Genomic DNA, 16,384 nt, shown 5'->3' on the forward strand with positions numbered 1-16,384 from the left:
TGACCCCATTCACTTCCATTGTAAGTGCCTCATTGTAACCCTGTAAACAACTGTAAACAAGCTTTTTGCTTGTTTCGAAAAGTAGGGACGAGTCAAAATAATTTTTTGTGGAAATCAATATGTTGCCACAAATGTCGATTGAACCTAACTTGTATTCCTTTAAAACAAAAAAATGTCACCATGACGTGTTGTCCCTTTAATATCTGAGCCGATTTGACTGGGGCAAACATGCTACAATTCTCCTCCCCTACTGGATTATTCACAAGCTCAGTCCCTCAGGACTTCTGAATGAACCGTGTGACAAGAGGCCAAATCATTCATATAAAGGGCCGGGGGATGCACAGCTCATTGCTCTTTGGAGAATGTGTGTTTAGTGCTAAATTAAGGAACAGAAGAGGTGAAATGTGTTGCGAGCGCAGAGACATCAGCAGCAGAGGAGGACCGTAAGGAAATGCTTGGCTTGTTTTCTTTAGACAGTGTGGTAGTATTTTTGTCAGAGAGCCTTCATCATGAGTAACGCTATAACTATCATCTAAAAACCTGTCTTGGATATTGACCGAAACCTTTATTATCTGGTGATCAATAGTTCAAACAAAAAGGGGATGGGCAAAACGAAGTTACTCTGTTAACCACAGACTCTTAATGGTGCGGTAATAGTCATTTGTTTGGAGGCGCTTCATCATCATGGTGGTTGAGAGGACACTACTGGCAGCGAGGCAAGGCGATGTGCAAACTCTAAAAGTGCAATTGGCGGAGAAAGTACTCAACAGCGATGTGAAAGACGTACTGGGAGCGACTCCCGTACATCACGCCGCTCGGGCAGGGAAGCTCACCTGTCTGCGGTACTTGGTGGAAGAAGCGGGTTTAGCGGCGAACAGCCTCGCGAGAAATGGCGCAAGTCCTGCGCACGACGCCGCAGCCACAGGCAACCTGACCTGCTTACAGTGGCTAGTGACGCACGGAGGATGTCGAGCGGCCGTGAGTAACTTTATGTACTCTTTCAAGATTAGGTTGCACTTTGCATGACATTGTTCATGTAAATACATTTAATTACACTATAGCAACAACCATGTGACAAAAATTGTGTACAACGAGGCTAAAGCCCATTAACACTAAATGGCAACAAAAACTACCACAGCAATTTCCAAATCACCTTTTGCCACTGCAAAATTTTCTTGATCCGCATGCAATGTTTAAAGGTTGATTTAACTTTTAAATGTTGCATGTGTATGTATAGAGTCCCTAAAATTATTACATTTATTTTGAGGATTTTTGTGTGTGTGTGTGTGTGTGTGTGTGTGTGTGTGTGTGTGTATGTGTGTGCGTTGTCATTTTAAGTTTTTTTCTAGGTGATTAAATCAAAAGTTTTTCATTAACTGTCCAATAAGTAAAGGGATCAGGTGCGTAGAACCCCCCCATAATCAAATCAAGCTAGTGCAACCCCCCAATATTATTATTAGTATTTGGGGCTAAAAAGCTCCCTTGTTGCAGGGGCTAAAGATTCATGATTAAACACATCATTGGGGAAATAGGGTTGTTATGAAAAGTTTTCAAAGTGAGCTCACATCAGGGGTGGTACCATCAACATGTGTTCTTTGGGGCAATTTGGGTCTGTAGCATGGCCAACTGTTCTCTTTGACAGACTGGGGGTGCTCCTCCTTTATTGTGTTTCAGCATTGGTCCTGGGGTGTCAGAAGTTTCAATGGGACCTCCCTCGATTTTCTTGTGCCCCCAGGCCCCACTTAGACCTGGCTATGGCTCAGATTGACGAGATTCATTTATTTGTGGGATACTTAGGATGTTTGGAAATTCCCAATGTGAATGGAATTGACAGGAAATGGTTTCCGAAGTTGTTATTTTAAATAAGCATCATATTAATAAAAAAAAAATATCTTGCCATCTCAAAAGTATTTTTATAAGTTGACAAATTTTGCTCTATATTTTGCCTCTATATCTACACTATATCACTATATTCCTCCTTGGGGGGCCTTTTATCCCAGATGCGGGGTAAAATGCCACCTCACCACCTTTTTTTTTGTTTTGTTTTTTGTAAATAAAATTTTACCATTTTAATTTTTTTTTAATAAAATACACACACACACACATATATATATATATATATATATATATATATATATATATATATATATATATATATATATATATATATATGTGTGTGTGTGTGTGTATTTTATAAAAAAAAATGTATCCCCTTTTCTCCCAATTTCAAATGCCCGATTCACACTACTTAGTAGGTCCTCGTGGTGGAGCGGTTACTCCAGGTCCTCATGGTGGCGGGTGACAAGTCTCAGTAGCCTCTGCTTCTGAGACAGTAAATCCACACATCTTGTCACATGTCTTGCTGTGCATGACACCGCAGAGACTCACAGCACGGGAGGCTCATGCTACTCTCCGCGATCCACGCACAACTTACCATGCACACCATTGAGAGCAAGAACCCCTACTCGGCACACCCTGGATTCAAACTTGCAACTCCAGGTGTGGTAGTCGGCATCAATACTCGCTGAGCTACCCAGGCCCCTAAAATATAAATATTTTAAATCTTGATACATTTTTTTCCTTATTTGGTAATAAAACATAGGCTATTTAGACACTTAAGGCACACTTTAAAATGTACGAATGTCATTGATTTATTTAACAAAATATCAAATCAAGTGATATTTATTTTAAAGAAAGCACAAGCACTATCAAAACAAACTTCATGTTTAAAAATGATTAAACAAAAGATATACTTTAAAAAATTTACAAATCAACATTTGCAGGCCGTTAAACCTTAGTGGAACTTGTCCATAGGTTAATGTGTTTAACTACACCTGTGGTTACACTGCTGGGACACCTGCGTGAACTTAAGGGGAACTAAGTTCATACATCCACTAAAAATTACATCAGTTGGTTAAAAGTCATTGCAAAGTTGCTCAACTATGAGACCATTTATGCAATGCAATTCATACATTTTTAAGTGTCCAAATTAGGCAACTGAAGGCTAGTCTAATGAAGTGTAAAACTAAAAGACATCCATTAAAAGATATCCATCCATGGTCAAAGCGTTTACTTACCAGTGTTCCAACAGTGTCTTATTTTAAGAGTCTGACTTCAGTTGAGCTGCTTGACCTATGCTGTGGATAATGCTGTCCTTATGAAGTCAAATGTGTGATTCAGTGAGTAGGCTATAATTTTGGAATGAAGCCATTGTATTTTGTAGCTTTATAAGTGCTTAGACAATTATATCCTTCTCATATAAAATGACAAGAAAGGATAGAAGGGCTACATGCTTTCAATTTTTTTCTTTCCCCAAAAGAAGCTGGGGGAAAGGCAAATGTGGGCTAAACTAGCTTTCACAAACAACACAAGCCCCTAAGCAGTTGTTGTTGTACCTACTGTAGAGTTTCCACCGGACATGTGATATCATGTTTCCATAGATGACTTCTCTTCCAAGTAAACGTGCCATGACCAAAAAATCACCTGTTAAGTAATTAGTGGACGAAGCATCATTGGGTACATTGTCTCTTTACCTTGAAATGTGGTATGTCTGTAGAATAGTAGAATACTGCTTGTCTTTAAAATAAATTAAAATTAAATTACACATAAATTATACATGACCATATATACAAATATCAGATGTCAGTTTGGATATTCTTTTGTAATAATCCACACTTTTCTGTTTTGTATGTTGTGAGATAAAACATCTAGACACATGAACAGCAAATTGAAGGAAATTACTATTTGTAGAGCTTCTAAGTTCTGGTCACCATTTACTTGCATTTTATGGACCTACAGAGCTGAAATATTCTTCTAATATCTTCATTTGTGTTCTGCAGAAGAAAGAAAGTCATACACTTCTGGGATGGCATTAGGGTGAGTAAATGATGAGACTTTTCATTTATGGGTGAACTATCCCTTTAATGGAAGTTTTCTTTCCCATCAGTAGGGAGTGGGACGTCTACAGCACTGATTTACATTTCATTATTATGTTTCACATCTGTACTGCAAGTTGAATGACTCCAAACAACTTTGTCCGGTTCAATGTGTAAAAGTTCACAACAAAATGAAAATTCTTCCATCATTTATGGCTCATGGCTTTCTAAACCTGTATGACTTTTTTTCTTCAATGAAACTTGTGAAGGATGTTCATTCTGCTCTTATCCGTTTGATACAACAAAAGGACACGTTGATCAGACCCTGTCACATTAAATAAGCCAATATGGCTAGTTATTTGATCTAATTTTGCTCTGCTGGTAAAAAATAGTTCCAAACAAATCCAAGGCAGAATCAACCCTTGCGTTACACTGACAAACACAGACAAGTGGTGTGATACAAACAGTGAAGTGTCCCAGAAAGTGATGTTGTACTAAATATCAGCACTCTTGGAGTGCCACTTTTGCATTAGTGGACCAGAACTAACTGTTGATATTATAATGAATTCTATTTCCGTGTTCCAACTGATAGTTATTGTGTATATGTCATTTATGATGTATTGTGTTGTTTATAGGATAAAGACAGCTCAGGAGCCACTGTCTTGCATCTGGCTTCTCGCTTCAGCCATCATGAGATCATTGATTGGTTGCTGAAGAGTGGGGAGGGGGATCCTACTGTTGCCACGGATACAGGGGCGCTGCCTGTTCACTATGCTGCAGCTAAAGGGGACATGCCCTCGCTCAGGCTGCTATTGGAACACAGCCCAAAGTAAGAGTACACCTTGTATAATAAATGGCACACACACGTGGATTTTTTAAATAGATTTTTTTATTTGCTTTTTCTTTCATCCAAGTGGTTTTATAACATTGTTTAAACAGGTTTGCACATATCAACATTACAATTTCATTTAAAATGTTTTTTTTTTATTTGTTATTTTTGGTGGGCAACTTTAAAACTTATGGCTAGAAATGTGTTAAAACCCTATGTATGAGAAATAGTAATAGTGATTCTCAGCTTAACAAACACCAGTAATTATATCATATCCAATGTCCATCTCACTCTTTTAGGTGAATAATTGTCAAGTCCTTCAAAAAAGACTTCAGAGCTAAGCTCAAAAAGCCATAAAGTTTGTAATAATTTGAAAAACAGATATGATTACCCCTCATTTACTGCTGACTGTCATGTTTATTGCTGGAGACTTTGCACTAGAGCCTTCTGCCACAATCAATGTCTGCTGTCATTACACTGCTGAGAGAAGTTAACCATTACTGGACGTCATTGATCCTTTTATTAAGTGGTGGAAAAACTGTTCATGTCTATTATTCACATACACATGCCTTATGAGGTTCTAATTAACATTTTTTATTGATTCATATAGATAACAAAGAAAAAATATTTAACCCCACCCTGTGTTACGCTGAGCAGAGATAGCGGAGGGAGACGAAGGTTGAGGATCCACTTGCAGTATCTTTATTAACTGATAAACACAAAGGAACACCCGCAATGGGGAAGTAAACATGAACAGAGCACAAGGGCAGGGAACACAGACCAGGCTAACTACAAACCTAAACATTCACTAACAAAACAACGATCGACAGTGACTGAACAAACAGACAGGGTATAAATACATGAAAGGGCCAATGAACAAACAGAACTCAATAACATGACAAGGTGCTAAATAGAAACCAATGAGAAACTAACGAGGACAGGTGAAAACAATGAACAATGAACACGAGGGCTAACAAGACTGTGGAGTTACAGACGGGTCAAAAGTGAAAACTATGGAGTAACGAAAGTGACAAAAATGGAAGACAAAGGGGAAACAGTAGAACAAGACAAGGTCATACATTACATAGCCCCCCCTCTAAGGATCGGATCCCAGACGATCCAAAAAAAGAAAAAACAAAACCCAAGACAAAAACCATAGAAAGCAAAATGATGGCACCGGGGGCAGACAGACAGACCAGGGGGGGCACATGAGCAGGGAGGCAGACCAAGGGGCACAGAGGGCAGGCAGGAAGTCCAAGGGGGGCAACGAGGGGAAATTAAACAGTCCACGGGGGCACAAAGGGAAAAGAGACAGTACATGGGGCCAATTAGGCAGTCCCTGGGGGAACAGAGGGACAGGTTCAGGGGGCCTGGGAGGTGGCCATCGGGCAGGGACGGGTCCAGGAGGCCTGGGAGGCAGCCTCAGGATAGGGACAGGTCCCGGGGGCGAAACTGAGAGGGGCTCTGGAGACGAAGCTGAGGGAGGTTCAGGAGGCTCAGGAGGTGGAGCTGAGGGAGGCTCAGGGGCCTCAGGAGGCGGAGCTGAGGGAGGCTCTGGAAGCTCAGGAGGCGGAGCTGAGGGAGGCCCAGGAGGCAGGGCCGAGGAAGGTGGCGCTGTAGGTGGCTCAGGGGGCGGAGCCGTAGAAGGCTCTGGAGTCTCTGGGAGCAGAGCCGTAGGAGATTCTGGAGGTGGAGCCGTAGGAGGCTCTGGAGGCGGAGCCGTAGAAGGCTCTGGAGTCTCTGGGAGCAGAGCCGTAGGAGGCTCTGGAGGTGGAGCCGTAGGAGGCTCTGGAGACGGAGCTGTAGGAGGCTCTGGAGACGGAGCCGTAGGAGGCTCGGGAGGCTCTATGGGCGGCGCCGTGGGAGGCTTTAGGGGCTGAGACCTGGAAGGCTCGAGAGGCTTGAGAGGCGGAGCCCTGGGTGGCTCGAGAGGCTTGAGCGGCGGAGCCCTGGGTGGCTCGAGAGACTTGAGTGGCGCTGGCACAGGGACGGTCGAGGCTACAGGCGCTGGCTCAGGGACGGTCGAGGCTACAGGCGCTGGCTCAGGGACGGTCGAGGCTACAGGCGCTGGCTCAGGGACGGTCGAGGCTACAGGCGCTGGCTCAGGGACGGTCGAGGCTACAGGCGCTGGCTCAGGGACGGTCGAGGCTACAGGCGCTGGCTCAGGGACGTCTGAAACTGCAGGCACTGGCTCACTGACGTCTGAAACTGCAGGCACTGGCTCACTGACGTCTGAGACTCCAGGCACTGGTTCACTGACGTCTGAGACTGCAGGCACTGGTTCACTGACGTCTGAGACTGCAGGCACTGGTTCACTGACGTCTGAGACTGCAGGCACTGGTTCACTGACGTCTGAGGCTGTAGGCCCTGGCTCGCAGACTGGGGCAGACGTTGGCTCTGGCTCGCAGGCCGGGGCAGACGTAGGCTGGGAAGCGGAAGCCCTTCTTCTCCTCCTCCTCCGGGCGGATGAAGTGGGCCTTGCTGGCTCGTTGGCGGCGACAGGCGTGGGGGTTGGCTCCCTGACAGGTGAGGCGGGCGCAACAGGAAGGGCCATGGATGACTGGAGAGTCTCCACGGTGGGAGGAGAGGTAGAACCCTTCACAGCAACGCCCACAGTGAGTGGTGAGTCACACACCAGTAGGGTCGCCACCAGGAAGTCGCGGAGAGTCCAGCCATGCGTTGCTTGTGGCAGCCGGTCCTTCAGCGACGGATTCAGGTTGTCCCTAAAGAAGACCACCAAGGCTGGGTCTGGAAAGGCTGAGACGCTCGCCAGATGGAGAAAGTCCTGGATGTGGTCTTCAATTGGGCGGTCCTCCTGCTTTAAATCAAGCAGACGGCATCGAGCTCGTAAAACCGCTGGGTCCATAGGTGGTCGTTCGATCTGTTACGCTGAGCAGAGATAGCGGAGGGAGACGAAGGTTGAGGATCCACTTGCAGTATCTTTATTAACTGATAAACACAAAGGAACATCCGCAATGGGGAAGTAAACATGAACAGAGCACAAGGGCAGGGAACACAGACCAGGCTAACTACAAACTTAAACATTCACTAACAAAACAACGATCGACAGTGACTGAACAAACAGACAGGGTATAAATACATGAAAGGGCCAATGAACAAACAGAACTCAAAATAACATGACAAGGTGCTAAATAGAAACCAATGAGAAACTAACGAGGACAGGTGAAAACAATGAACAATGAACACGAGGGCTAACAAGACTGTGGAGTTACAGATGGGTCAAAAGTGAAAACTATGGAGTAACGAAAGTGACAAAAATGGAAGACAAATGGGAAACAGTAGAACAAGACAACATCATATATTACACCCTGACCCTCAACAACATCCCTGTGGTCACAAATGATTATAGACACACACACACACACACACACACACACACACACACACACACACACACACACACACACACACACACACACACACACACACACACACAACCAAATAGTTGCCCCATTTCCCATCAAATGGATCCCATCTCTCCAGCCTTCTACATGATGCTTCCTCGAAAGCCGCCACCCTCCCCATCTCTGTGCACCATTCTTGAAATGAGGGCACTCCAGCCGACTTCCATTCCAATAAAACAATTTGTCTGCTGATATTTATGATGATTATACACTATTGACCCACTGTGAACTGAAAACAATCACAGGGTGAGGTCGAAATGGCATACTACGTACTACTTTTTTCTATTTCTGCAATAGACTGATGTGGCAGAAGCTGTAAAAGTAGTATGGGTTAGCCATTGCGAACACAGCCCACAATCACTGTACCACGGCCAAAAGCAGCAGCTCTCTGGTGTTGAGTTTTTCTGCGGCAGTGGAAACATAAGGTAAAGCCTTGTTTATACTTTCAACTGTCACTATAGTGCAACGCACCGCTGACTACGCACACACCTCCCCAAATTTTAGAGGTGTTTATACTTGATGCGCTCGCCATTGTACTATTCTCTGAAATGACAGGGGGCGGTCGAGAGAACGTGTATTCTGAATCAGCAAAAAGAACAGTGAGAAGAAGTGGTTTGCCAAAAAAAAAAACAATAACAATCATGTCCAGCATGTATTTGCTTGATTTGGATGTTTACATTTTTTGTGCTTTTAAGCATTTATTATTTATTTACCTGTGTAAAAACCTTGACAAAATTGTAGTTAAAACTTTTTATTCAATATCCAATAAAAGGCACCGGACAAATTGTTGTATGCCTTAAAACACTTAAAAATCCTTCGAGAATATTTCTTGACATTATACTCATAAACTTTTCCACACAAACTTTACAAAATAATTTAAATGTAAAGAGCAATGCTACAGTGTGTCTGTGCAACATTCAAGGGATTGAATGCACGGGTCCTATATTTTATGCTTATAAAATTCGTAATGCACTCGTAATGCATTTACATTGAAATTCGTTAATTATTATAATGTGGCGCTGCACACACTGTTTGCCGAAGTCAAATAAATTGGGGCGTTTTCCAAACTGCATTTTTGCACCCTTGAAGACACTGCACGACAGGGAAGCCACTCGAAATGTAATTCCAAACAAAAGTAGGAAAGTACATTTTTTCATTAAGGGCCCGTTCAGAAGACTTTTAGTGAAGGCTACATTTAAACTGTAATGCCATGATGTTCCCTTCAGAATGCCCACATCAAGAGCTCTGTCTTTCATAGTGAGTAGGGCATAGGGATGATCACATTCGACTGGAACTCCCCCTTGGAGTGTGGAGCGGTGCGCAAAATGAGGCTTGCGTCACCAACGCACAGTACTGCCAATGCTGCGATGAAGTCATTTTGCCATGCACAAGCTCGCAAACAAGTGGCTGCACCAAGTGTAAACCAGGCTTAAAGGAATAGTTCACACAATAATGAAAATTTGCTTGATTTGACTCACCCTCAGGCCATCCAAGATGTATCTTTCCAAGATGAGTTTCTTGCTTCATCAAAATGGAATTTAAGATTTGTAGGATTTCAGGCCTCTTCCTTTCCCTGTCTCCTCTTCCACACGTGACCTTACCAACGAGTTTACATCATCCCTCTCTAAGTATTGTTTTGTTTCTAAAAATAGTCAATCATTTGGGTTCAGAACAACTTATTTGTCGACTGGAGTTGTGTGGAATATTTTGATGCACCTTAAATATGCATTTTGGACCATCAAAAAAATGTATTACATTCACTTGTATTGTTTAAAGAAGGAGGCCTGAAATCCTAAAAATCTTAAATTCTGTTTTGATGAAGAAAGAAACATCTTGGATGGCCTGATGGTGAATAAATTATCAGCATATTTAAATGTTTGGGTGAACTATTCTCTTGTATTTAATGAGCACAGAGGCACATCAGTACGTCCACAGCTTGAAGGTAGGATCCTGTGTATTTATGAATGAATCACTCTGGTTTTAAAATCTCCCTGCTCCGCCAGTTGTTATGACATCCCGTGAACATTTTAAAATACCCATGATAGCGTTTGACAACTCTATAACTTGTAAACCCACTTCGCTAGCTAATTACACTTGCACATTAACACCATAGAAATCTATATAGAACCGATTGAACGGACGTTCCTAGACAACATTTTCAAGATGGCTGTGTGCTATTTTATCTGGCACATAAGGTGAATAATCGACAAAGACGCTTGCTCGTGAGGGTACGTGCACACATGGTGACGTCATTGCGGCATTCGTCTGGCAAAGCTCAGTTTTGCGTGTCTTCATTAATTCAAGCGCAAGGAATTATGGGTATTCCCTCAGTTTTGTATTCAGTATAATCACATTTTTGCAAAAGCACTATTACTTGCCTCTTTCTATCGCTGCAGTTTTCTGGTGAAATTCACATGAGAGGTGCTACTACAGTTCTCTTGCACACAAATGATGGGTAAAACAGCAGATACACATAAAAGCATATTTTTCACTCTGTTCCACACTGTAACGAAGCACACAAGGAGTGGGATCTAAATGCAGCTTTTAATTAAATCATAAGATAAACCAGGTAACTCGGTTATTAGCAAAAACACAGGGAACAAATAAAACATCCACGATGGGAAACCAAAATATAAACAAGAGAAAACATCCACAAAGGGCATGGGCAGAAACACATTCAAGAACATACATTCAACAACTGACAACAAATGATAAAACAATAGGGTTTAAATACACAAAGGATAGTGATTAAATGATACACAGGTGAGAACAATGAAGTACTGCTGGCAGTGATGAGGGCAGGGAATTATGGGAAGTGTAGTCCAGGACAGATGACAGGGGGCAGGCAGTCCAAGGAGGGCACAAGGGGCAAACAGGCAGTCCAAGGGGGGCACAAGGGGCAAACAGGCAGTCCAAGTAGGCATAAGGGGCAAGGGGATGAAGGGAATAGGGCGAAGACCGGGAGGCAGGGCCAAGATGGAGCCAGGTACCAGGGAGACCAAAGAAGGTCAGGCGGACGGTCTGGAGACCAAGGGGATGACCTCAAGGTGGGGACTGGGAGGCAGCCACAGGACGGGGACTGGGTTAGGAGGCCTGGGAGGCGGCTACAGGACGGGGACTGGGTCAGGAGGCCCAGGAGGTGGCCATAGGCCCACAGCCATGGAGAACTCCGAGGGCGGAGCCGTGGAAGGCAGAGCCATGGAAGATTCAGGTGGCGGAGCCATGGAGGGCGGAGCCGGGGAAGGCGGAGCCATGGAGGACTCCGGGGGCGGAGCCGTGGTAGGCGGAGCCGTAGAAGGTTCCGGAGACAGGGCCGTGGAAGGCTCAGGAGACGGGGCCGTGGAAGGCTCAGGAGACGGAGCCGTGGAAGGCTCAGGAGACAGAGTCGTGGAAGGCGGAGCCGTGGAAGGTACTGGAGACGGAGCCGTGGAAGGCGAAGCAAGGGAGGACTCGAGGGTGGAGCCGTGAAAGGCAGAGCCATGGAAGGCCCTGGAGACGGAGCTGTGGAAGGTGGCGCCGTGGAAGGCTCAGGAGACAGGGTCGTGGAAGGCTCAGGAGACAGGGCCATGGATACCTCAGGAGAGAGGGCCGTGGAAGGCTCTGGAGACAGGGCCGTGGATACCTCAGGAGAGAGGGCCATGGAAGGCTCTGGAGATGGAGCTGTGGAAGGTGGCGCCGTGGAAGGCTCAGGAGACAGGGACGTGGAAGGCTCGGGAGACAGGGCCGTGGAAGGCTCAGGAGACAGGGCAGTGGAAGGCTCAGGAGACAGTCGTGGAAGGCGGAGCCCTGGAAGGTACTGGAGATGGAGCCGTGGAAGGCGAAGCAAGGGAGGACTCGAGGGTGGAGCCGTGAAAGGCGGAGCCATGGAAGGCTCTGGAGACGGAGCTGTGGAAGGTGGCGCCGTGGAAGGCTCAGGAGACAGGGTCGTGGAAGGCTCAGGAGACAGGGCCGTGGATACCTCAGGAGAGAGGGCCGTGGAAGGCTCTGGAGGTGGAGCTGTGGAAGGTGGCGCCGTGGAAGGCTCAGGAGACAGGACCATGGAAGGCTTGGGAGACAGGGCCGTGTAAGGCTCGGGAGCCAGGGCCGTGGAAGGCTCAGGAGACAGGGCAGTGGAAGGCTCTGGAGGTGGAGCTGTGGAAGGTGGTGCCGTGGAAGGCTCAGGAGACAGGGCCGTAGAAGGCTCGGGAGGCAGAGCCCTGGAAGGCTCGGAGGCGGAGCCGTGGAAACCTCAGCGGTCGCTTTCCTCTTCTCCTCCTCCAGGCAGACGAGGCTGAGAACGCTGACTCTGGGACAGATGAGGCTGGCAACGCTGGCTCTGGGACGGACGAGACTTCCAACTCGTTGGCCGTGGCAGGCGTGGGCATTGGCTCGTTGGCCGTGGCAGGCCTGGAGGGACGAGCCATGGAAGGCTGGGGGGTGACCACTGTGGGAGGAGAGGTAAAGCCCTCTTTCTCTATACCCACAGTGAATGGCGAGCTGCTACCTCGCAGAGTCTCCTCCACGAAATCGAGGAGCGTCCAGCGAGGAGTCGCCGGAGGCAACAGCTCCTTTAGTGAACTACTGAGACTCGTCCTGAAGAAAACCACCAAGGAAAATTCTGGGTAGTCCACTACACACAAACTATGATCTTATTACATCAAAACACTTTTTAACACTAGCATTACATAACCAACTATATAAACAATCTTACTCAAGCATGAATTACTTACGGTGACACAACTGAGAGAGTTTTGGAAGTTGAACCTGGAAGAACAGGGTTTAAAACCAGCAAAGACCAGGAGTTGACACATAAGCCCAAAGTGTCATAGATGTGCCACGATATGATGTGACTGCTTTACCTATTGCTTATTGTTTATCCTGTTAGGTTAAGTTGCCGGATTTAGGTGAGGGATGTCTGTTTTGTTCACCTCATATTTGCTTTTTATGACACTATTGGTTAGGTTTCTGTTAAAAGTCTGTATTAGGGAGGTAGGTTTCATTCATTTAAAACTCCATTGACCATAAACCTTAAACTAATCTTTTTGGGAGAACATAAAACTCGCTTATAGCTCACCTCAGTGGACAGTTTTTACCTTGAAACTGCAAAGATACATGTAATGAACCACATATTATCATTTTGCTAAAATGTTGCCACAGTCACATAATTTTTTATGAGATCAGGCTGATCAAGTTATTTACACCTAAAATCTTAAGTCTAGGGATTTTTAAGATAAATTCAAGTTCAAGTAACAATTTTCAAGCCCAATTTTTTTTAAATTAAGACAACTTGATTTTTTTCAGCAATGACAACATTTGGATTTACAGTTGTGACTTTTTGCTTGCATCGTGAAAATGTCCTTGTCATTCCGTGCTCACCTTTGGCACCTTTGCACATTTAACCTCAAGATATTTCATTATAAATATAATTAGTTGGGTTACATAATGTTGTCATATCGATATTTTAGATACCCTAACCCAATCCCACCCCTTAACCTAACAATATAACAACAATATAACCAACCAACAAACTAAAAGTAACAAGCAGATACAAGTACAGTGTAAATACTAATAGTAATCTCAAATTATAAAAAAAAATTGTTTACTCAATTTAAGTCAAGTCAAGTACATTTTAAAAAAGCGCTTTTCACAACACACATCGTTTCAAAGCAGCTTTACAGAAGATCCGCATTAACAGACGATAAATCTGTAATGTCTATAAAGTTGATGAATCATCATTGTGTAATTTAGATAAAATATGATTGTTTATTGTGTTTAAAAATAAGTAATTAAATAATAATTGTATTAATATCCCCAGTGAGCAAGCTGAAAGCGACCGTGGCAAGGAACACAAAACTACATAAGTTGTAGATTAATGGAGAAAGATAACCTTGGGAGAAACCAGACTCACTGTGGCGGCCAGTTCCCCTCTGGCTAACATTATGAATGTAATGTAAATATTACTTATGTATAGTTAAAATCATGGTTTAAAATCATTAAACTAAGTAAGTGTTAAGGGTCAGTGTTTAAACATTGATTGTATTTGAACTGTAAGATTAATGACCAAAGTCTTTGAAGTCCATCTTGATTAATTGCAGAAGTTCACATAGATGCAGTTGTCCTTGTTAATTGGCTGATGAAGGGTTTTGTTGGCAATAGTTAGTCTATGCATTCCATTTCAAGATCGAAGTCCATCAATAGACCGAGGTGATGCAGGTTGGAGTTGGCATCAGTTCATCCTCTGAAGTCCATCGTAATAGACTGAAGTGATGTATGGCTGACACCGGCTGCATTTAGTCATCATCATTCAGCGACACGTAGCAGTCGAGTCCAACACAAAGCAGGAATGGAGCTTAATCCAGCTGGTTCTGGTGACCTCAGGATAGGAGTCCCGAGGTTGAGACAGGGAAACAAATAAAATAATATTAGCGTAGATGCCATTCAATTTATTGCAGAGTTATAGATCATGATCAATGTTTCTGGTTTCTGGTTTCGGCAGACCCAACTAAAGCAGCCTAATTGTGGGTTGGAGGATAAATTAGGTGTATGCCTGGCTAAATAGATGAGTCTTTAGTCCAGACTTAAACTGAGGGAGTGTGTCTGCATCTCGAACAGTGTTTGGGAGACTAATCCATAGTTTAGGAGCCAAATATGAAAAGGATCTTCCTCCTTTTGTGGATTTTTATATTCTAGGCACTATTAACAGGACAGAATTTTGCGATCATAATGAACATGTTGGAATATAGCGTGGTAGAAGATCTCTTAAGTACTGCGTAGCTAGACCATTCAAAGCTTTGTACGTAGTTAACAGAATTTTTAAATTAATACGGAATTTATCAGGTAGCCAATGTAACGATGATAAAATGGGGCTAATATGATCATATTTCTTGGTTCTTGTTAGCACTCCGGCTGCTGCATTTTGAACCAAAATTAATATTACATTTGTACTATTCTTACTAGTTTTAATTAAGTTACCATTTACCCTCTAAATCTTTAAGTTGACATTAATAAAAATATTTGAGTGGTTCTAATTAAACATCATTTGAAATGCCACAATTTGAAATCATAATTCAAATACATAAATTCTTTAAACTTTGTCTTGGAATACTACTAACTCAAAAGTACAGGTGTGGAATACCCATAAACACTTGCACTTGAATAAATTATGTTTGTTTGGTAAAAACAAGGGAACTTATGTAGTAAAATAATAGATTTTTTTTATTTAAAAATGTATTTAGTTTTAATTCTTATGACTATTGTTGTTGTTTTGTTGTAGCTGATTTTTGTTAAGTCACCATCAGGGTGATAAGTGTTATCTCTGGTGAATTTGGAGCCTGTAAAGATTAAGCCATTCTTCTTTACTCAATTGTACTTTACAAAAGTGCGGATTTATGTGCACCAAGAAGTACTGAGTAGAGTCTAGTGTGCCATATGGCTAACTTAGAGTCTAGTCATAATTTCCCTTATACTATATAACCCAATTTAATAATTAAATCAAAACAAAAATACTTTAATCATAGATGAATTAAGTTTACTTGTAACTAGTTAAGTTATTTAAAAAATTAAGTTCAGTTTACTAAGCCAAATAAGTATGTTAACTTTGAGAAAAAGCATGCAAACCGATTACCTTGAAAAATATAAGTAAGGTCAACTAACTAGATTTTACAGTGTAAAGTGACAGTAATTTATTCACAAAACACACGAGAGCCAGTGGCACTTTTCATCTCTGACGTCAAAGTCATAACGCTTTTTGAGGCAACCATTTTTTTATGTTAAATGAGAGCGGGATTTGAGTATTACAGCAAAAGGAGACTCTGATCTCTGAATGATAATATGGGTTTGTTCCTCACATATGCCATCACACAATGCATCGGAAGGTCCAGAATACAACGCATAGCTGTTCTAATTATTATTTTTTTTTTTTTTGAGAAAACCCAAGGCAAACAAAACTGAGCAAATAAGATTATTATGAAATAATGTTCAATCGATTTAGTTTTCAAATGTAGCCTTGGGCACAGTATTGAAATCCTCTGGGGATGCAGGCAACGGACCAAGGAGGATGTTTTGGTGGCACTGACAAAAAGTCACTGTAGAGACATATCGTGATGAGAGTGTGTTGATACAATACATAAACTATGTTTCAAGTCTTCTGAAGCCAAACAATCATTTTTTGTGATGATCAAACCAAAAGTTAATTCAATATTCTCTCTCAAATCAAATCACTGATTTGCTAAGTAAGCAGCAGTTAAATAGAATATGGCAATTACAGCTGTGATTAT

General features: G+C 43.1%; 1 protein-coding gene across 3 annotated transcripts in view; it reads left to right on the plus strand.

Annotated features, from left to right (window-relative positions):
* The first annotated feature begins 295 nt into the window (after positions 1–295).
* espn (espin) overlaps positions 296–16,384 on the plus strand; it is a 128,545-nt gene continuing 112,456 nt past the window's right edge. For 2 of the 3 annotated variants that reach the window (XM_052108420.1, XM_052108421.1), the window contains exons 1-2: positions 296–978; positions 4,511–4,704. In XM_052108420.1, coding sequence (XP_051964380.1) covers positions 685–978; positions 4,511–4,704 — 488 coding nt within the window. In that variant the 5' untranslated portion in view covers positions 296–684. The remainder of the gene's footprint in view (positions 979–4,510; positions 4,705–16,384) is intronic. The other variant, XM_052108423.1, reaches the window with a different exon arrangement.

Source organism: Xyrauchen texanus, chromosome 37, assembly GCF_025860055.1.
Source record: "Xyrauchen texanus isolate HMW12.3.18 chromosome 37, RBS_HiC_50CHRs, whole genome shotgun sequence".
NCBI lineage: Eukaryota > Metazoa > Chordata > Actinopteri > Cypriniformes > Catostomidae > Xyrauchen > Xyrauchen texanus.